General features: G+C 62.4%; 1 protein-coding gene across 3 annotated transcripts in view; it reads left to right on the plus strand.

Moving 5' to 3' along the window:
• The first annotated feature begins 8,302 nt into the window (after positions 1-8,302).
• The window catches only part of LOC311512595 (cell adhesion molecule CEACAM1-like), a 28,550-nt gene continuing 14,326 nt past the window's right edge, over positions 8,303-22,526 (plus strand). For all 3 annotated transcript variants that reach the window (XR_014709485.1, XM_084613882.1, XM_084613884.1), the window contains exons 1-2: positions 8,303-8,514; positions 9,372-9,737. Coding sequence is in view for 2 of the 3 variants with exons in the window: in XM_084613882.1 (XP_084470008.1) it covers positions 8,445-8,514; positions 9,372-9,737 (436 nt within the window). In the remaining variant the exon portion in view is untranslated. The remainder of the gene's footprint in view (positions 8,515-9,371; positions 9,738-22,526) is intronic.

The raw sequence follows: 22,526 nt of genomic DNA on the forward strand, positions 1-22,526 counted from the left end.
TGACCCCGGCCGTGGGGTCGGAGGTCGGGGTGAAGGAGCCGCACCCAGACACCAGGCGGGAGCATCCCCTCGACTGGGTTTTTATTGACGGGGTGTCAGGGTTCCCTCCCCACTCTGAATTCTGGGGTGCGGACGTGGGGACCCGCATGAAAGACCCCCCAAGCTTATTGCTACCAGCTGAGGTTAAAATTTCCCCAAGGCACGAATCCTTCCTTGTCCTCGGGCGGGATCGCGGCCACCACCAAGTGAGCTAGGCAGAGATTCAGGAACAGGAACCACTTGGCGTTCCTGTTCCCAAAATATCCCCCCCAAGCCCCTTCACCCCCTTTCCTGGGGAGGCTTGAGAATAATATCCTCACCAATTGGTACAGGTGAGCACAAACCAAATCCCTGGGTTTTTAGGACACTAAAACCTGTAAGGGGACTGTTGCCCCCTTACTAACAGTTGGGGGGGTGTTTTAGTTGCTAGCTCCCAGTACTAAAAAGGGGGAAGGGTTGATGGGGAATCAGGACCCTGAGCCTGACAGCCCCCAGGAACAATGGGGAGAGGCCAATGCTCCAGGTCAGCCTGAATGACAGGGCGGGCAGGCTAATCAGGGAGTCAGGAGGCCAGGGAGGCCCCGTCCTCCGTGTGAGCTGGATTTGCCTGGGTCAGACAGAGTGGGGCCGAGCAAAGGAGAAAGCAGGGGCCTGAGCTGGGCCGGGGGGCAGAGCTGGGCCAGATCCAGAGGGACGAGAGGCACAGCCCAGGGAGAGCAGACTTGCCCTGGGAGCGGAGCTGCAGCAACCAGAGCCAGAGGGGCCAGAACAGCAGCCCAGGGAGCAGGTCAGTGCTGGGAGCAGAGTCACAGAAGCAGCCTGCAGAGCAGACCTGTCCTGGGAGCGGAGCTGCAGCAGCCAGAGCCAGAGGGGCCAGAGAAGCAGCCCAGGGAGCTGGGGGCAGAGCAGCAGCCGTGCAGAGACCGAGTGGTGGGGCTGGGGCTGGAGCAGTCCGGAGCTGGGTGCAGTGAGCAGCTGAGGAGAGCGAGGGGGACCCTGGGCAGCAGGCCCAGCACAGGGAGACGCCTCAGCCCAGAGGCTCTGCAGGCCAGGCTTGGATCGTAACCCCGACAGGGCGGGGGCGACACTGGGCAGAAGGGTCCTACCACTTAGAGCCTGAGAGCATGTGGCCATCACCAGAGCAAGTGTCCAACCCACAGTATCCCTGCAGCACAGCCAGGGCCTGAGCAGGAGGCCTGGGACTTACAAGGAGCAAACTGTGAACTGCCCTGAAGTTCCAGAGACGCTCTTTGTGATGTTCCCTGCCACAGAGCAGGCTGATGTGTTTCCTTTAACCTTTCCCATTTCCCCTTATTCTTTTTAAAATTAATTGTTGATTAAATTACTTGCATTTGCTTTAACTTGTATGTAATGGTCAGTGGGTCAGAGAAGGGCCCAGGGCAGAGAGAGTACCCTGGAGTGGGGACACACTAGCCCCTGTCCTAGGTGACCACAGCAGGGTTGGGGGTCGAGCCCCCCAGGAATCCTGGGCCCAGCCTTGTGGGGGTTACGAGGACTCTGCCAGACAGGAGAGTGAAAGGGGAGTCCTCAAGGGCAGGGAGGCCACTGGGTAAATGAAGTGGGAGCGAGGACTCAGATCCTTTCGCTAGCCCACTTCACCGGGGTCGTGCAGAAGCCAGGAAAGTTCCACACAATAGCGGGACTATTCCCCTGCTTACAACCAATCAGATTCTTAAAAAAAAGAAAAAGAACTTTATTATAAAGAAAAAAAAGTAAAAGAAGCACCTCTGTAAAACCAGGATGGAAGGTAATTTTACAGGGTAATCAGATTCAAAACACAGAGGATTCCCCTCTGGGCAAAACTTTAAAGTTACAAAAAACAGGGATAAACCTCCCTCTAAGCACAGGGAAAATTCACAAGCTAAAACAAAAGATACTCCAATGCATTTCCTTGCTATTTGTTTGTTCCTGTAATTTTAGACGGATCATTCACTAGTAGCTGGATTACTTGCTTGGTCTCTCTGTCTCCTGAGAGAACAAACACAGCTCAAAACAAAAACCTTCCCCCACAGATTTGAAAGTATCTTCTCCCATTATTGGTCCTTTTGGTCAGGTGCTAACCAGGTTACCTGAGCTTATCAACCCTTTACAGGTAAAGGAGGGATTTTATGCGACCCTTAGCTGTATGTTTATGACACGGGGAGAAAGGTGAGATGCCCTCCACTGGCTCCGCTCAGGGCCCCGGGGACGGGCAGCTAGAGGGGCAGCAGCAGCCCCTTGGCCAGGCCCAGCTGCCGGCATCGGCTTGGGATCCCGCGGCACCGCTGCTGTTTGCGGCCGTGATGCTGACCCCGTCTCCCCTGGCCCTGGGGGTGACGCCCTGCGGGAGAGACGGAGAGTGGGGGGGCTTAGCAGGGGTGTCTCCTGCCTTCCCCCAGCTAGACCCCAGACCTCCCTTCCCCTCAATGCCAGACTCCAAGCCTTCCCCCTTCCCCTCAATGCCAGACCCCAATCCCTGCATCCCATCCCAATCTCAAACCTCCTCTCTGCACCCCATTACCAGACCCCAGTCCATCCTCTTCTTCCCCTCAGTGTCAGATCCCAATCTCAAACCCGACCTCATCCCCTGCCCCATTCTGCGCACTGTTACCAGACCCAAGACCTGCACCCCACCCCATCCGACACGCCATTCTCTGCACCCTGTTACCAGAGCCCAATCCCTCCCCTCTTCTCCTCAATCCCATCCCCCAATCCTTGCCCCCCTCCACCTCAGCCCCAAACCCCATTCCTTGCACCCTGTAATGAGACTCAAATCCCCGTCCCTCGTTCCCTGGCGCCGTTCTCTGCCTCTGTCGTTACTAGCCCCTAACCCCGCCCCTGCCCCGTTAGCAGATCCCATTCCCCGGCCGTGCTCCCCCAACCCCCCCCCCCGACGCTGGGAGCGGCTCTCACCCCTGCCTTGGCCATGGGGGACGATGCCGTCACACGGGCACAGCCCATTGTGTCTGGCCCCAACCCTGAGGTCTCCTGCAAGCTGGCGCCGTGATCCCGACCAGCCTGAAATGACAGGAGACATCACATGGGGGGGGGGGGGTGTGGCTCCTCCCCAACCCAACTTCACCCCATGACAGGGGACACTGACCTGGGCACTCACAGAGTCCTGCTCCGGTCGCGCGCCGTCTGGTGGGGTTCAGCTCCCCCTCCGCTCCTTGTCCACCACCTGCGTCAGACAGGAGAAGGGAAGCTAAACCCTCCCCTGGTGCTGAGCTGCAGCCCCTCTGGGGTGGGGCGCGGGAGCTGTTTACACAGGGACCCCCTTGCCCGGTGCTGAGGTGCAGCTGGCTCTGGGGTGGGGCATGGGGGCTGTTTACACAGGGACCCCCTTGCCCGGTGCTGAGGTGCAGCTGGCTCTGGGGTGGGGCGCGGGGGCTGTTTATACAGGGCCCCCCTTGCCCGGTGCTGAGGTGCAGCTGGCTCTAGGGTGGGGCGCGGGGGCTGTTTACACAGGGCCCACTTGCCCGGTGCTAAGGTGCAGCTGGCTCTGGAGTGGGGTGCGGGGGCTGTTTACACAGGGACCCCCTTGCCCGGTGCTGAGGTGCAGCTGGCTCTGGGGTGGGGCGTGGGGGCTGTTTACACAGGGACCCCCTTGTCCGGTGCTGAGGTGCAGCTGGCTCTGGGGTGAGGCGTGGGGGCTGTTTACACAGGGACCCCCTTGTCCGGTGCTGAGGTGCAGCTGGCTCTGGGGTGGGGTGTGGGGGCTGTTTACACAGGGCCCCGTCCCCTCTCACCTGGCACATGGGGCGAGCAGGCTGTGATGGTTACAGACAGCAGCAGAAGGAGGAGGCACAGGATTCGGTCCATTTTGGCAGCGCTGCTTGGGGCTCGCGCAGCCTTTATACCCCCGGGGCTGCCAGTCCGGCGCCCATTGGCTGTGGTTTGGGCCAGCGGGAGGGACCCATTGTCCTGTCACCCCGATGACTGATGGGAACCGAGCAGGAAGGATTAGTGCAGAATGGTGACTTTTGGGCCAATTCCCGGAGCGTGCAAGTGCCCCAGGGCTTCCCCATTCCAGAGCCTTCCTGGCACCCCGGGCACCCCCCAGCTCCGGGAAATGAAAGTGAGAGCTGGAATAGAACCCAGGAGTCCTGGCCCCCAGCCGCACCCCCGGGTCTAACCCACTAGCCCCCGCTCCCCTCCCAGAGCTGGAATAGAACCCAGGAGTCCTGGCCCCCAGCCCCACCCCCGGGTCTAACCCACTAGCCCCCACTCCCCTCCCAGAGCTGGACTAGAACCCAGGAGTCCTGGCTCCCAGCCCCACCCCAGGTCTAACCCACTAGCCCCCACACCCCTCCCAGAGCTGGAGTAGAACCCAGGAGTCCTAGGACACCCTGTTCCCCAGGAGTTGCATTGGGGGAACACAGGGCCCGCCCAGGGCGAGACAGGGAACCCGCTCAATGATCCAGGAGGGACACAGCATAAACCCCACGCCCTGGGTGCTGCCACCCCCCTCGTGCCCATTCTCCCACTCCCCCCTGGCTGCCACCACCCCCCTCGTGCCCATTCTCCCACTCCCCCCTGGGTGCCGCCACCCCCCTCGTGCCCATTCTCCCACTCACCCCCGGGTGCCGCCACCCCCCTCGTGCCCATTCTCCCTCTCACCCCTGGCTGCCGCCACCCCCTCATGCCCATTCTCCCACTCCCCCCCTGGCTGCCACCCCCCCTCGTGCCCATTTTCCCTCTCACCCCTGGGTGCCGCCCCCCCCCTCGTGCCCATTCTCCCACTCCCCCCTGGCTGCCGCTACCCCCCTCGTGCCCATTCTCCCACTGCCCCCTGGCTGCCGCCACCCCCCCTCGTGCCCATTCTCCCTCTGCCCCCTGGCTGCCGCCCCCCCGTGCCCATTCCCCCACTCACCCCTGGGTGCCGCCACCCCCCTCGTGCCCATTCTCCCACTCCCCCCTGGGTGCCGCCCCCCCTCGTGCCCATTCTCCCTCTCACCCCTGGGTGCTGCCCCCCCTCGTGCCCATTCTCCCTCTCCCCCCTGGCTGCCACCCCCCCTCGTGCCCATTCTCCCTCTCCCCCCTGAGTGCCGCCCCCCCTCGTGCCCATTTTCCCTCTCACCCCTGGGTGCCGCCACCCCCCTCGTGCCCATTCTCCCACTCCCCCCTGGCTGCCACCCCCTCGTGCCCATTCTCCCTCTCCCCCCTGGCTGCCGCCCCCCCCTCGTGCCCATTCTCCCACTGCCCTCTGGCTGCCGCCACCCCCCTCGTGCCCATTCTCCCTCTCACCCCTGGCTGCCGCCCCCCCTCGTGCCCATTCTCCCACTCCCCCCTGGCTGCCACCCCCTCGTGCCCATTCTCCCACTCCCCCCTGGCTGCCGCCCCCCCCTCGTGCCCATTCTCCCTCTCCCCCCTGGCTGCCGCCCCCCCCCCTCGTGCCCATTCTCCCTCTCACCCCTGGCTGCCGCCCCCCCTCGTGCCCATTCTCCCACTCCCCCCTGGCTGCCACCCCCTCGTGCCCATTCTCCCACTCCCCCCTGGCTGCCGCTACCCCCTCGTGCCCATTCTCCCACTGCCCCCTGGCTGCCGCCCCCCCTCGTGCCCATTCTCCCTCTGCCCCCTGGGTGCCGCCACCCCCCCTCGTGCCCATTCTCCCTCTCCCCCCTGGCTGCCACCCCCTCGTGCCCATTCTCCCTTTCCCCCCTGGGTGGCGCTGTGGGACTGTGGCTCCAGGTGCCTCTGCAGCAGCAGGTTCGGGGGGTTCCCAGGCTAGGGGTCCGCTGTGCTCCCTGGAGGGGATCGGTGGGTGGATCTGAAGCCCTGTTTCCCCCTCCCCAGGGCATGGGGCACAGAGCAAATAACCCCCCAGAGGGAACCCCCCACACCCGGTCCCGGTGCCACCCGGAGTCTGGGGCCAGCCCCCAGCGGGCGCAGGCTGCCTCAGCCAGGGGTGGGAAGACTGCAGGGGGCATGAGGGGCAGTGGGTGCCCCAGGGTGCACTCAGGGGGGCTGGGCTTCCCAGGTGGGGCATGGGGGGGCCTGGAGCCTGCAGAGCTGGGGACACCCGGAGGGCTGGGGGTGGGGTGGCAGGGGCACCCAGGGGTTGGGGCTGGATCCTATTTGGAGCAGGGGACTTTTGGGCTCAGACACGTCACGCGTTGGGGGTGGGGGGTCAGTGCATGGGAACTGAAATGGGAGGAACCCCACCCCTCCGGTTCCCTGGAAACAAAACCCCAGGGCCCCCAGCCGGGGGAGGGGGGAAGATCCTGCCCCCCCACCCCCATGCAGGGCCCCTCCCACCCGACAGCACCGTGCCCGCTGTGTGACTCAGCACAGAACCATCCCAGGCGAGTCTGGGCCTGGCCAGCCCCTGGGCGTCGCCTGGGGCACGGGGGCCGGCCGGTTACAGCACGAATGTGTCTGTCACAGCGCGCCTAGAGACCCCACCGGGATCGGGACCCATCGCGCCATCGCTGCACAGACCCCGAGTGAGATCAGGGCCCCGTCATGCCGGGAAGTGCCCAGAACCCCCAGAGGGAGATTAGCACCCCATCACGCCTGGCGCTGCTCAGCCCCCGAGACTGAGATCGGGGCCCCGTGGTGCCGGGCGCTGCCCAGACCCCCCCGGACTGAGATCGGGGCCCCGTGGTGCTGGGCGTTGCACTGACCCCGGCTAAGGTCAGGCCCCATCGCTCTGGTCACTGCACAAAGAGAGATCGGGCCTCCCACCCCCCCATTGTACCGGGTGCTGCAGAGACCCAGACTGGGCAATGTGTCTCTCTGTGAGTGTGGCCCCACGTGCTGACACACCTGTGCTGAGTGTGACTCTCTGTCGGTCCGATCTGGGCCAGCCACAGCGTGCGGGGTCCCCTGAGGGATCCCCGAGACCCGGTACTGAACAGAAGAGCGGCCCGACTGGGTCAGAGCAAAGGTCCATGTACCCAGTGTCCTGTCTGCCCACAGCGGCCAGTGCCGGGTGCGCCCGAGGGAACGACCAGTCCCGGGAATTGCCCAGTGATCCATCCCCTGTCGCCCATTCATCGGTGGACCTGTCCTCCATGAATTTATCCAGTTCTTTTTTGAACCCTGTTATGGTTTTGGCCTTCACAACATCTTCTGGCAGGGAGTTCCACAGGTTGACTGTGCGTTGTGTGAAAAAATACTTTACTTTTGTTTGTTTTAAACCTGCTGCCTGTTAGTTTCAGTTGGTGGCCGCTAGTCCGTGTGTTGTGACAAGGAGTAAATACCACGTCCTTATCTACTCTCTCCACACCAGTCATGATTGCATGTATCCGCCCTTAGCCGTCTCTTTTCCAAGCTGAAAAGGCCCACTCCTATTCATCTCTCCTCACATGGCAGCCCTTCCATCCCCCTCATCATTTTTGTTGCCCTTTTCTGAACCTTTTCCAATTCCAGTATCTCTTTTTTGCGATGGGGTGACCGGATCTGCACAGCTCCCAGCTGCCCCTGCCCTAGAGCGGGACCCACAGGTCCAGGGACACAAACAGCTAGGCAGGTGGGAGGGGCTGTGTCACGGAGTCCCCCGGCGATGCTCTGGAACTGCTCCCCATGAAGCCAGGCAGGACTCTGGGGAAGTCTCCTCTCGGGGAGCAGCCTGTCTTCAGGACACACAGCTCACCCGGCTCCACCTTCCTGGGTCTGACCTCAGAGCATTCAGCCTCCTCTGCCCCTCCGGGCACTTCCCAAAGTGAGTCTGCCCAGGCGGGGTCCTGGGGAAGCCAGAGGGTCCTGCCCCCCAACTCCACAGTCAGACGTGACTCTCAGCCAGCCAGTAAAACAGAAGGTTTATTAGACGACAGGAACATGGTCTAACACAGAGCTTGTAGGTGCAGAGAACAGGACCCCTCAGCTGGGTCCATTTTGGGGGGCAGTGAGCCAGACAACCCCATCTGCCCTTCACTCCAGCCAGCCCCAAACTGACACTCCCTCCAGCCCCCCACTCCTTTGGGCTTTGTCCCTTTCCCGGGCCAGGAGGTCACCGGATTCCTTTGTTCTCCAACCCTTTAGCTCTCACCTTGCAGGGGGGAAGGGCCCAGGCCATCAGTGGCCAGGAAACAGGGTGTTGGCCATTGTCTGTGTCCAGACTCCTGCACACACCTGCCCTCTAGGGCTCTGCAATGATCATACACCCTTACCCCACCCCCTAGAGACTTAAGAACTGCATAGGGGAAACTGAGGCACCCCCACACTATTCAGAGGAAACATTAAGAACAGTCCCACTTAGTCACAGGCTGGCTCGGAGTTAGCCCTGCCCCCAGAGAGGGGGAGGAGGGCGGGACCGGAGCTGTCTCCTCCCCACCCCGCCTGGCCAGAGTCTCAGTCAGGGAGCCCTGGCAGCTGGCACAGCTGCTCCAGAGAACCCAGGCGTCCGGCGGGGCACTCACACTCGGCCACGGCAGGCAGCGATCCCCGGGAGGAGAAGGGCCATGGGGCGTCTGTCCGGGAGCTGGGACCCCCCCGCATGGGGCGGCCCCTGGAAAGGGCTGCTGCTGGCAGGTGAGAGCAGGGCATGGGGGGCGGGCTTGGCAGCTTTGGGGCAGAGGGTGGGGGTCACCCCTTCGGGGGTGTTAGTCCCAGGACGGGATCCCCTGTGGCCCCCCAGTGAACCTACCCCCGCCCCCGTCTGCCTGACAGCTGGTGTTTGAATTGTTCTTGGGTGTCTGGTCGGATCCTGGCCTCAGGGAGACCAATCACCCGGCTGTAATCTGCCTGCCTGCCTGTCCATCCCCACACACCTACCTACCCCCACCCCACCCCTCTCTCTGTCTGTCTCCCCGGGCCCAGCCCCCAGTGGGGGGATATTGTGTCCCATGGACAGCTCCGATTTGCACCCTCCGGGCTCTGGGCGTTTTCTCACCAGATTTCCCTGCCCGTAGCTGCGTCCCAGGGGACTCCCCCCCGCCCCAGCTCATCCCCCCTCTTTCCTGTCCCAGTGGGATGGGGGCGCCAGCCCTCCCCCACTTACCCCGCGCTCTAACCCCACCCTGACCTGGGGGTGTCAGAGCCGGGGGGTCACATGTTTGACTCTCTCAGCGGCTTTGGGGATACCCCCCATCTCCATGGAGCCGTCGGCAGCTCCTGCCCCCCCGCCCGATCCGCACCCCGCCGTCTGCTCTGCGACTGGGGAGCGAGGGCTGGAGCCCGGGGCGGTTCCCCCGGCCGGGGGTTGGGTCTGGAGGCCGGGCAGGGACCGGCCCAGGGTCTACCCCGGGCCCCGCGCTCTCTGGCCGGGTGTAGCCGGGCGGCTGGTCCCCCCTGGGCGGGCGCTCGCTGCTTGTGTCCCCCCCAGACCCCGACTGACCCCCCGCGCCCCGGCCCCTCGCTGCCCAGCTGAGACTCTCCTTCCCCCGCAGCCTCCGTCCTGGGCTCCTGCCTCCAGCCGGCGCCGGCCCAGACCCCGGTGACCATCGTCCTCACCCCGCCGAGCCCCGCGGTGGGAGGGGGCGTCAGCCTGGCCCCCCAGAATCCGCCACAGGACTTCGTGTCGTGCAGCTGGTACCGATCAGACAACACTGATGCAAGCAGCCGGATCCTCAGCTACTTCCCAGGACCACCCCCCGGCCAGACCAACGACTCGGCCCACACGGGGCGGGAGACAGCGGGGTCGGGCTGCGCCCTGCACATCGCGGGGTTAAGGCTCAGCGACATCGGGAACTACACGGTGGATATTCAGAGCCGGACTAGCCCTGGCCTCGGCACGGTGCATCTGCCCGTCTCTGGTAAGAGCCACCCCCGGGCCCTGCCCCGTCCCCATCCCCGCCCCAGCGATGGGCTCTGGGCCTCTCCCCCGGGATGAGCCTGGCTCGGACATGTGGGGAGCCCGCCCCCAAACACAGACACCGAGGGGTAGCCTGGGACTCCCTGCCCACTGCTTCTCCTGGGAGATGGTGCCCCCCAGAAATGGGGGGCTCTGGGTCCCCCCGTCCTGGCTCTCCCTGAGGTGCCAGCAGTGTGGGATTGAGCCTCACTGGGCATAGGGGGATCCCTGGGCTTCCCAGCACCCCCCAGAACCCGCCGTTCCCACCGATGCCCGTTCAGGGTCTGGGGTGAAATGAATTTGCTGGGTCTCAGCTCGGTTTCTGGCCCCTGAGTGGGATCCAGCCCCTCACTGGCAGCAGTGGCAAAGGGGCCAAGGGCTGGGCCAGAGACCCTGAGATCCCCTGGGGTTTGGGGCACACTCTGGTGAGGGGGGCTATGTGTGTTGTGGGGGGAGCTCTCCCTCATGCCACCTGCATCAGCCCTGCTCTGGGCACGGAGGAGTCACGCTCCGGGGCTGCAGTTCCCCCCAGGGTCTCTGGTGCCCCCAGCCTGTCCTGGTGTCTGCAGTGTCCCCCTGCCTGTCCCAGCCTCTCCAGCTCCCCCTGGTGTCCCTGGCACCCCCACCCCATCCTGGTATCCCAGTGCCCTCCCACCCCACTGCCTCCTGCCCACCACAGCCTCTCCGGGCCCCCCTAGTGTCTCCCCCCATCCCGGCATCTCTGCCTTGCCAGCCTGAGTGAGCATTAACCTGCCGGGGGAGAAGCGTCTCCATGGCAGAGCCGGGTCGTGCTGCCCCGGGGAGCTGGCACTGATGGCTCTGCCTGGGGGGGGACGGGCTGCAGGCGGGGGCGTGGGGGTGGGGAGGGGGACAGGCTGCACCATCACAAGTCCCTGTTCATGGTGCTCTGGGACGTGGCCCCTGGCGCTGGGGGGAGGGAAACGGCTGGCCCTGGGGGGCAGTGGAGGGGGGGTGGTTTCAGGGCATGGGAGCAGGGTCCAGGCTGGGTGTGAGGGGGTGGTGTCCCATGCTGGGGGGGAGTCCGGGTTGGGGAAGGGGGTCTGTGCTGGGGGTTTGGAGGCACATCTGTGCCAGGGAGTGCCAGGGCCCCGCTCCCTGTGTGTGACCAGTGCTGGTGTGACACCCACTCTTGAGCGCTGGGGTATTTGAAAGGGGCAGATTCACCCCTTCTCCCTCTGGCTCCATGGGGAGCTGGGGCTCTCTGGGACCCTCCCCCAGCCCCATCCGTGTGTCCTCACCTGGGGCCAGGATCGGGCCACCAGGGCTCGAGATCAAGGTTCTGTATTTGGCTGGTGGTTCCCGCCCCAGACTCTGGGCCCCCCACACCCCCTGCATCCCCAGGTGTCCATGGGCTGCTGTTCCCTCTGGGGCGGTTCTCTCTAGCACACCCTGCCCCCCTACCACTGGAGTCCATCTTGCAGTGTGATCGGTGCAAAGATCTTCGCACACCCTAGTGCAAGCCCCGCCCCCTGGCTCGCACCATGTGATTCTCAGTCTCAGTTCCCCTCCCACTTTGGGGGGAGGAGCACGCTCACAGGACCTGATCCTGGTCCCACTTGCCTCAGTCCAGCGCTGCTGCCCAGTCCCCAGTGGGAGTGTGGGTGAGATCAGGAGATTGACGGGGGCTGTGGGACGAGGATCGGGGGTGCAGGAGCCCCCTCCGTGCCGCCATAGAGCCAGTGCCCATCACTGTTTGGAAGCCAGGAGCTGTCGTCACCTTGTGCCTCAGTTTCCAGGGGCACGTGGGGCCACGATAACTGGGGGCAGAGGGAGCCCTGCTGCTGTGGATGATGGGGGACCCCTGGGAGCTCTGGGGGGGGTGACTGCCAGGTCTACCCATCCCTGGTTAATCACCATGGGGCCCGTTCCCAGCAGCTGCTTGCCCAGGGAAGTAGCCGCAGAAAGAAGTTGTGTCTCTGTGCAGCCGGCCCATCTGCTTTCGGGGGGGGGGGGGCAGGCTCTTGCGTGTCCCTGTGCGGATCCTGAGATGGTGCGAGGGCGGCTGGACTCCTCGTGCCAGGTGTTGGAGGGGGGAGAGCGCTGCCCCCCCATAGCCCTCTGTCCCGTCCACCCCTTCTGCTGGCTCTGCCCCAGGCGGGGTGCGCAGCCCCTGCCCGGTGGAGTTCGCTGACACCGTAGCTCTCGTCTGCGTGTCCTCCCCTTGCCCCGGCGCCAGGCTGGCTGAGGGCCAGGCAGCCCCCTGGCTGGGCGAGTGCCTGGCGCTGATCCCGGACAGCCGCACCCTCACCCTGGCCAGCGTCACCTGCAGTCACACCAGGGCCTGGTCGTGCGAAGCCTCCAGCCGGGTCAGCACCAGCGACCTCACCTCCATCGACTCGCTCTGAGAGTATCCCCAGCTGCGCCTCAGCCTCCCGGCTCCCCCTGCTCTGTCGGGCCCCTCACCGGGGCATCTGGGCTCCGGGCTCCTCTGGCCTGGTCTGCTTTCTCCTGGGTAACCCCGGAGATCTCTCTGCGCCGCTTCCCTGGGAGGGAACCTTCCTGCTCTGTGTGCCCATCGACTGCCCCCTGGGCCTGCTGCCCCGTGGGACTCAGCAAAGAACCTGGAGTTTCATCTTTCTGTGGTTGTGGAAGCCCAGACTCCTGGGTTCGATTCCCAGCTCTGCCGCTGACTCCCTGGGTGCCCTTGGGCCTGTCCCTGCCACTCTCCAGCCCTCAGTTCCCAGCTGTAACACGGAGAGCGATCCTGCCTTTGGCCGCTTAGACTGGGAGCCCTTCAGGGCAGGGGCCCTCTCGCTGTGTCTGAGCAGCGCCTGGCACGAGGGGCCTGGTCTGGTTTGGGGTCTGGGCGGCGCCCGGCGCGACGGGCCCCTGGTCTGGGTCGGGGTCTGAGCAGCGCCCAGAACAATCAGCCACTGTGTGTTACCTTAATCCAGGTAACAGATCAACCTGCTAAAACACAATGGACCAAATCCATCCCTGGTGTAGGGCAGCTCTGCCCCAGGGCAGTTCTCCAGCACAGGCCACACAGCCCTGCCAGCCCCCCAGCCGAAGCACATCTGGCTGGAGGCTGACAGCCCCTGCCTGCCCCCAGAGCCCCCCAGCCCGACCCCTTGCCCCGTAGCACAGAAGCCCTGCAGCACGGCCGGGGCTGGGAAGCTGCAAACCCCTGTTCTCCTGGGGAGCGTCTGGCCGGATGCAGGGAGGGGGCCCCACGATGGGCTGAGTCTGGGGTGGGAACCCTGGACGGGGTCTGATGGGAAGAGCTGGGAGAGCAGCGGGGGTGGGGGGTCCTTGCTCCACAGCAGAGACGCTGCCCTCGGCCTCCCTCCCCCATTCACCTGGCAGGGGCGCTTGGCTGACCGGGGGAAGGGAGGCTGGCGAGGTCACTCTCAGCTGGATTTGTGCAGGAAATGGCCCAACTTGATTGTCATGCACATTGTGTAAAGAGTTGTCACTTTGGATGGGCTATCACCAGCAGGAGAGTGAATTTGTGGGGGGGGGGGGGGTGAGAAAACCTGGATTTGTGCTGGAAATCACTTTAGATAAGCTATTACCAGCAGGACAGTGGGGTGGGAGGAGGTATTGGTTCATATTCTCTGTGTGTATATAAAGTCTGCTGCAGTTTCCACAGTATGCATCCGATGAAGTGAGCTGTAGCTCACGAAAGCTCAGGCTCAAATAAATTGGTTAGTCTCTAAGGTGCCACAAGTCCTCCTACTCTCAGCTGTGTCACCCTGGGGTGGGGGGCGGCTGGGTCCTTGGTGCCTGGCTAGACCCACCCTGGGTCCCAGAGTGAGATACTCTATGGGGGGTATGGAACTGCGGCCCCACAGAGTCTCCAAGCCCCCCAATCTTTCTCCTCCATATGCCCTGGGCCCCCACCCTGGTCACCAGGGAGCTGGAGCCCCTCCCTCTGTGAGCCCGGGTCCCGCCTCCCCACAAGTCGGGGTCTGGCAGGTTATAGGATAAGCAGGCGGGGGCGGTTAATGGGTAACTTGCTGGGGAAGCAGGAGCTCAGAGCAGAGAATCCCTGCACCGGGCAGTGAAGCTGGGTGGATCTGTTATCATGGGCAGAGCGGCAGGGCAGTGGGTGGCTGATAACCACCAAGAACAGGTCCTGCCGCGTCCTTTGTGCCCCGTGTACCTGTCACCCCTGAACCCGTCTGCTAATCCCCCTCCCTTTGTGCGCCTTGTCAGTAACCTTCGGCCAGCGCCAGCTGATTCGGTGACAGGAACGGGAAGGCGCCACCCTCAGAGTCGCTGTAAACGGTTAATAATTAACAGACTTGGTGCGTTTGAGGCCAGTGGGGGCCATTTGACCAACTAGTCCGGCTTCCTGCCTAGCGCAGGCCAGAGAATCCCCTGCTATTGCAGTATGGAGCCCAGTCACTTGTGCTCGAGGAAGAGGCCCCAGCCTGTATCCAAGACGGGGGATCCACCCTGCCCTCGGGCGTTCGCCCAGCGGCTGGTCACCCTGGCTGGTACAAATCTGGGCCTTTGTCTAACTGGGACGTGTCTGCCTTGAACTTCCAGCCGTTCCTTCTCGCTCGGCCTTGCTCTGCTCCCAGGTCTGGTGTTATCTCCCCATGTGGGGGCTGACGCGCTGTTATCAGACAGACACACTCACACAGAACTCTGAGAAGCTCAACACATCGAGCTCTGCCAGTCGCTCGCTCCAAGGCATTTCCGCCCGCCCTGAATCGCTTCTGTGGCTTTTCTCTGCCCCTGATTTAGTGACCAGGGGATCAGTCGTCACAGAGCCCAGCAGCTCAGCAGGGGGCTTATAACCACCCGAGAGGCTTCAGACCATCCCTCACCGGGCCTGACGGGTACTTGAGCCAGCTCACGGATCAGCCCCGAGTTAGCCGTCGATCGAGGGATCTTCCCATAAAGCAGGAGCGGGGGTTTCGCCCTCCAATCTGTTTCCCACTGTGTTCCTTCAGGAGGCCGGGTCCCTGGGCCCCGGGGCAGCCCTGGGCATTGGCGCCAGCTCTGGGTATTTGGTGCCGGGTGCTGGGGCTCTCCCTGCCCTGTGGAGGTGCGCGACCACCCTGTGTTTGCTCCATTCGGGCCTGACCCCCGTGATCAGCCCCGATCAGCAGCTCTACGCTGCAGGCTCTAATCTGAGCCTGCCCTGGGTCGCGGACACTAACCTGGCCGTGGGGGGCGCGTGGTGTCACGGTGGGATGCAGACCCAGGAAGAGGGGCCGCTGTCCGAGTTCCTGATCCTCAGTCTCTCTGTGAACCCCTCGGGCACAGAAACCCCAGAGCCGACAGCGTCCTCACGCGCCGCTACGACAGGGCCGACCTGGAGATCGCGGTGCTGGGTGAGCAGCCGGGCACCGCGCCCCACGCCTGCCTCTGTCTTGGGCACGTGGGGTGCTGGGGGCTCTGTCCGTCTGGCCAGCCGGCGCTCAGCTGCCCCGGGTCTGTCCTGTCTCCAGCCAGGCTCCCTGTCTGCGTGGGACGTCCCCTGTCACTCCCTGCTCCGACCCCATGGGTCAGCATCGTCCCCGCACGCTGGGATCTCCCTGTCTCTGCAGCCAGGGCTCTGGGGCTGGCCTGGATCCACCCCTCAGGCTCTGTTCTCTGGGGGACGCTCCCGCCTGTCTCCAGTCTGGATCCAGCCGTGCCCTGTCACCATCTGCCAGCCCTGCTGTCCACGCTGCCCCGTTCAGCAGCCGGGCCCGGGGCTCCAGTCTGAGACTCGTTCCCGCGTCGCTGGCCCCGTCTCTCCTGACGCGGGATCCGAAGCCGGACTGTGGCCCGTTGATGAATGACCCCGTCGCTCTGCACTGCAGAGCCTGCGCCTTGCCCCCAACACCCCGTCTGCCATCAGCCGGGTCGGTGCGGCTCTGTCCTGCCCCCTCGCCACCCCTTGGGGCCGTCCTCTCCCTCCCTCACTGCGCCGATATCGCCCACCGCGCAGGGGGTGCCGGCTCTCTTGGGCTCTCCCCAGCGCCTGCTCTTCCCTCCTGGCCAGGCCTGGTCTAACCCCCGAGCGTCTGTGCTTCGCCAGAGCTGCATCAGCCGTCAGCCGATCACTCGTTCCACCGGCCGCTCCCATCAGCGCCTCGTGCGCCCGCTGTCCCCGGCTCTGCACCCAGCACCGGCTCTCTCGGTGCCCGGTCAGTTCCCGTTTCACCCCCGTGGGGTCTCTTCTCCGTGGGCCGTTCCCAGGTGTCTGGAATCTGGATCGTCCATCGCTCCGGATTCCATTCCTCAGCGCAGCCCGCGCTGCCGTCTCTGCCTGTCTGTGCCCAGCGCCTGGGCGCTTGTGACCCGTCCTGCCTCCCCTCGGCTCCCTGTCTTTGCCCTGCGTGGGAATCGGACGTGAGCCTGGTGCACGTCTCTCACCCCCGCTCTGCCCTCAGCACAGCCCGTGCTCCCTGCTCTGTCTCCGTCTCTGCCCCACGTCCTGTCCGTCGGGCTCGGGGTCCATCCCGGTTTCACCCTACAGCCCCTGTGACCATGGGACGCTCCCTCCCCCCCAGCAGGATTGGGGTCAGCTGGTGCTTACTCCCCAGTGTGGGGCCAGGCTGGAGCTCCACGGGGCAGGAGCATGTTACCCCATCCCGGGACATGCGCCCCCCCTTGGCTGCTCCCCTGTGCCTCGGGTAACTGTTGGATCTAGTTCCCTTGGGCAGCGAGTTCTCTGCAGCCAGAGCAGCCTGCCCTCCCCCCAGCCCCCTCTCCCCAACACGCGGCTCTCCTGTGTTCGCTCCAGGTGGGCCCACGATCACCCCCAGCCAGAAGGTTTATGCTGAGGGCTCCGCCCTCAATTTGCTCCGCCGAGACCACCCCAGCCCGGCTCTAGTGTACATTTGGCTTTTCAATGAGCTCCAGGTGAGTGGCTCCGGCTCTGAGCTCCAGGTCACCAATCTCTGCGTCAGCCACTCTGGGAATTACACTTGTGTGGCCATCACTGTCTTCCCCCTCAACTCAAGGAACGCCACCCTGGAGATCCAAGTTCAGGGTGAGCAGCCGGGCACCGTGCCCCCATGATGGCCTCAGTCTACTGGCAAACTGAGCCCTGGGAGCTGCATCACTGTCTGTCCAGCCAGTGCCCTAGTAACACAAGATCTGTCCTGTCTCCAGCTGGGCGCCCTGTCTGCATGGGACGTCCCCTGTCCCCTGTCCCTCTGTGCACCAGCCCCGCGGGTCAGCACCGTTCCTGCGCCCTGGGCCCTCCCTGTCTCTGAAGCCGGGTCTGGGGACTTCAGCTCAGTTCTGGTTTCACCCCCCGGGCTCTGTTCCCCAGGGGACGCTCTGGTCTGTCTCCAGTCTGGATCAGACACCCCCTGTCGCCTGTCACTGCCTGCACCGATCCCACTCCCCGCACTGGGCGCTCTCAGCTATTTTACTGTCTGTCCAGCCACATCCCCCTGCGCTCTGGTCCTGTCCAGCTTCCTGCCTGTCTCCTGTCACTCACTGGACCAACCTGATGGCCAGTGCAGCTCACAGCCCTCGGAGCCGGACCTGGACATTCATGAGATCGGGATACAAATCAGGCTTTAAATCCAGGTCCTGGTCAGAGCCGTGCCTTCGCTGTCGGGACCCAGGGTCTCTTCGGGTTGCGGTTTCCACATTTTCACCCCAGTCAAAAGGACCACAAACTTGCTCTTTGTTAAATGAAAGTGAAGATTCTCCTGAAAATCACAGGACTCCAGGAGCTGAGGATTTAAAAGAGGGCACCCAACACGGCAGGAATTGGCCGACGCCTCCATCTGAGACCCCATCGTTCCTTGTCTGTGGTGGAAATGGTCAAAGGCCCCTTCTCACAATCCCGTGGGATGGCGGCCCTGGTCCCAGGCGACTGGAGGGTCGGAGACACACACTGACGCTCTCTCTGTTCCCTGCACAGAAATGCTGCCCAGGCCCCCGGTGACGCCATACCCAACCCTGAGAATGGGACCTTCACCCTCCCGTGTAACAGCTCCCCCCACACTGACACCGTGCTCTGCCTCCGGGATGGGTCTTACCTTGTACCCAGTGAGGGGCTGGGGCTGTCCTCGGAGAGCCGGACCCTCACGGTGCCAAATGCCCCCCGGGCCGACACCGGCGCCTACTGGTGCAAGGTCGGGAATCTCGTCAGCACCAACCTCAGCGAGCCCAGCAACGTCACCGTGCCCTGTGAGTAGCTGCAGCCCCGTCCCCCGGCCGCGCTGCCCTTGGCCCTGCCGGCATCACCCAGCCATGGAGATGCAGCCACTGTAGGGTGGGACATGGCACCTGTTTATACTTTGTCCTACTGGTGCCATCCCCCCCGATCTCCTCCCACCATGTGCAGAAGGGCCAGACTCCGCCAGGATAGACCCTCCAGGACCCATTGGCCTGACCCTCGGGTCCCCTCTGACCCTGACGTGTCTCGCCGACTCTGTCCCAGCCCCGAGCTATCACTGGTTTCTCAACGGCACCGACACGAACGAGACCGAGAGCATCTTGACTGTAAACCCCACAAGCCTGGATCAGCTGGGCACGTACAAGTGCCAGGCTCACAACTCCGTCACCGGCCTCACGGCTAGGATGGATATCGAGGTGGAGGGTGAGTAGCTGGGCACCGTGCCCCACACACTTGTCTGTCCAGCCAGTGCCCCGCCAACTCCGGATCTGTTCTGTCTCCAGCCGGGCTCCCTGTCTGCATGGGACGTCCCCTGTCCCTCTGTGCACCAACCCTGTGGGTCAGCACCGTTCCTGCTCCCTGGGCCCTCCCTGTCTCTGAAGCCGGGTCTGGGGACTTCAGCTCAGTTCTGGATTCACCCCTCGAGTTCTGTTCCCCAGGGGACGCTCCCATCAGTCTCCAGTCTGGATCACACTCTGCTCGGTCGCCTGTCACTGCCTGCACCGATCCCACTCCCCACGCTGGGTGCTTGGCTATTTCACTGTCTGTCCAGCCACATCCCCCTGCGCTCTGGTCCTGTCCAGCTTCCTGCCGGTCTCCTGTCACTCACTGCCCCGACCTGGCAGCTGTGCAGCTCATGGACCTTGGCACTGGACCAAAACGATCATGAGATCGGCATGTAAATCACAAGATGTAAATCAAGCTCCTGGTTGGGGCCGTGTCTTCACTGTCTGGATCCAGGGTCTTGACTGGATGTGATTTCCCCCATGCCTGCCATGCCCATGGCTCTGCGTGCCCCCCATTCCCCTTTCTCCAGTTTCCCCCCGTCCCCCCCATGCCAGGTGCTCTGTGCTCCCCCATCTCCGGGTCCCACACTCGGTTGCTCATGTCAGCGGAGCGCTGGGCGTTTATTGGAAGTGGCTTGTTTCCCCCATGCACTGAGATCCTGGCACCTCTGGCTGTTTGGCAGGGGTCAGGGCTTAGAGGATCCCCAGGGGAGAGCTGTATGGGCAGGGGGACCGCTGCAGGATTCGTACGGCTTGGGGAGGCGGGATGCCAGCCACATGGGCGCCTGCCGTGTGCCCGCCCTGGCTTTGCCTCCCAGCCAGACGTGCCGTGTCTTTGATGGATGCCAGGGACTTTGTCCCGTGGCTCCACTCCCTGCCCGGGGCAGCCCTGCTGGGGGAGGGGAGCTGCACCTGCCCAGCTGCTTCCTCCTTCGCTCTTGTTTGTGCCGACATTTGCCGTTTATTTCCTTGTGCGAGTGTCTCCCTGTCAGCCGCCCTCACCCATCGCCACCAGCTCCCAGCTGGGGATGGGGTCACGGAGCCCCAGGCTCCCTGCTGCACCCCCAGCTCCGGAGCAGCCCCTCGAGGGACCCTGCGATGTGCCAGACCCCCAGGGGTCCCCCTTGTCGTGCTGGCTGGAGCGGCTCCCCACTGCGAGTGCCAGTCTCCGGCAGAGTGTCAGAAAACAGGGCAGACCCCCCAGCTGGCGGTGTGCTCGGTGATTAGATTTCCCCCGCCCAGTAACGAGTGTGCACTCCCGCATCACTGCCTCAGGGTTTCCAAGGAGCCAATCTTCCCACCCCGCAAACTGGGCTGCCTGAGGAGAGGTTATTAAACCCCAGAGCCACCCCCTTGGGTCGCTCCCGACCCCAAAGGCCCGTCACTTACCCCGGTCTGTGGATGCTTTTCACCTCGCCCCAAAGACAACGCTGCGGACACTGTCTCGACTAAACTACCCAAAGATTTCCCAGCTGCGAGAAAGGGACGAGTTCCTGCCAGGCTCACGCAGGTACCGTACATCACAGCGACTCCGGGTTTGTCGGTCCAGTGGCAGCCGGGCTGCATGCTCTGCTCGTTTTCCGTACGTCTCTCAGCGTGGCCCAAAAGGGTCCTGGAGCCTCTGTCCTGTGGCTCCGAATTCCTCAGGCCCGAGACGCAGGATCTTTCCCTTAGCCCCGTGTTTATGGATCTTCTTCCCAGGCGAGCGACAAGCTGCCGGGCCCTTCGCCCACGTGGGCGCGGGTGAGCAGCCAGCGCAGACAGGCTGGGCATTTCCACTCTCCCTCGACGGCTCCTGCTTTGGAGTTAACAGGCTGCTTCACTGGCAATTCTGAGGCCTCGACCCCGCTTGCTGGGCAAAGGCCCTGTAAATGCCATGTGATAGAAACGACCTTCCTTAGGTCTCAGGCAGTTTCGCACCTCAGGTGAATTCCCACCTAAACGCCGAGACACCTGTGATTGGGGGCCAGTGACATGCAGGGGAACGTAAGGCCCACAGAGCACCAGGGGCTCTATCACTGACTGTCCAGCCGGTGCCCCAGTAACACCAGATCTGTCCTGTCTCCAGCCGGGCGCCCTGTCTGCATGGGACGTCCCCTGTCCCCTGTCACTCTCTGCACCAGCCCCGCGGGTCAGCACCGTTCCTGCGCCCTGGGCCCTCCCTGTCTCTGAAGCCGGGTCTGGGGACTTCAGCTCAGTTCTGGATTCACCCCCCAGGCTCTGTTCCCCAGGGGACGCTCCGGTCTGTCTCCAGTCTGGATCACACTCCGCTCGGTCGCCTGTCACTGACTGCACCGATCCCACTCCCCGCACTGGGCGCTCTCGGCTATTTCATTGTCTCTCCAGCCACATCCCCCTACGCTCTGGTCCTGTCCAGGGCTCAACTCCACCCCGTGGGCTCTGTCCTGTGGGGGCTGCTCCCAGCCGTGCTGCAGCTGGGCTGGACGCTACCTGTCGTCTTCCAAGTGATGCCCGACCCGTCCAATCAGTGCATCAAGAGCCCTGCTCTGTGCCCGTCTCTCCCTCCTGGCTCTGACCTGGCTCTTCCCCCTGCCCCTCCGGGGCATCTGTCCTCTGTGGGACGCCCCACTGCAGCTCAGACAGCAGATTCCTGCCCACCTGGCGCCTCCAGCTGATTCCCACCAGGGCCAGGCTTTTCCCATGGCTTTGTGGGGATGCAATGTCAGTCTGTACCCGTGTAACGATGCTGGCTTTTGTGGGACCCAACTGAGAGGACCAATTCAGGACAAATTGTTTCAAGCAGGGCAGTTACAGCCCAAGGCTGGGGTTTTTCCACCTTTAAGGCAAACCAAACCAGCCAAACAGAGCAGACTTTGGTCTCACCCCGCTGGCTAACCACAAGTCACACAAGCAATTCCCTTCGACACTCCAGTTTCCCAGTATCATCACCAGTGCTACTCGTTATGGGGACAAATGGTGATGAAAACCAATACCCCAGTAAAAGAAAATAGGTTCTCTCGATCCCAAAGGACCAAGCCCCAGGCCCAGGTCAATATACAAATCAGATCTTACCCACAAATCACGCTGTTGCCCATCCTTTAGAATCTAAAATCTAAAGGTTTATTCGTAAAAGGAAAAAGATACAGACGAGAGCTAGAATTGGTGAAATGGAATCAATGACAGACAGTGACGGCCAAGTTCTTGGTTCAGGCTTGCAGCAGTGATAGAATAAACTGCAGGTTCAAATCAACATTGATTTTTCTTTCTCTTTAGGGATTATTTTAAAAAATATATAAGCAGGGACCTTCCTAAGTGAAGGGCCTCATGGAGATTCTGTGCAGGGTCTCTAGCGCAATTCTAGTTCACGCCACGATTCCTGTTTCCCTCACCAACACTCTGCTGCTTGTTCTCAAACTGACATTACTGGAGAGGTATGTGTTCCAATGCGAGATGTTTGCTGCTTTTGTGTTACAATCACGTGATTATGGTTCACTTTCCCTTTTAATTCAAAGATGTTTTGGCTGCAGTAGAATGAATGCTCAGAAGAAAATATTTTTTCCTGTTTAAAGAAATGCATCTTTGGTTTAATAGTGTGAAAATAATGCTCACTAGTTACGTGTTTTGTGATTCTAATCCTCAAACATGCTATAAAGCACCTGGGAATGTGTTTACAGATCAGTGGAGGGAGAAATCTGCTCCTCAGTTTCATCAGTCTGGCTGAAGTGATCACTTTCCTATCATGACCAATAGGCAGATAGCATAGATTCCCAGGTAACAATTCCACACAGGCATGTCCACAAGCTTTTCCAGGCTATGGTTATTTTATCTGCCTTTTTATAGTGTCATCAGCAGCAGCTGTTTGCAACAAAATTTTAACGGTATTTACAGCTATGCTGGAGGGAAGAAAATAAAGGTCTGTAAGTGTCCAGTTTTAAATCTCTCTCTAGGATCCTGGTATCCTCTGAGCTGTCACATTGCAGATGATACAAAGCTGGGAGGTATTGCCAATTTAGAGAGAGACCGGGATATCATACAGGAAGATTTGGATGACCTTGTAAACTGGAGTAATAGTAATAGGATGAAATTTAATAGTGAGAAGTGTAAGGTCATTCATTTAGGGATTAATAACAAGAATTTTAGTTATAAGCTGGGGGCGCATCAATTAGAAGTAACGGAGGAG

The sequence above is a fragment of the Lepidochelys olivacea genome (genome assembly GCF_965140295.1).
Source record: "Lepidochelys olivacea isolate rLepOli2 genome assembly, chromosome: 24".
In the NCBI taxonomy this organism is placed as follows: domain Eukaryota; kingdom Metazoa; phylum Chordata; order Testudines; family Cheloniidae; genus Lepidochelys; species Lepidochelys olivacea.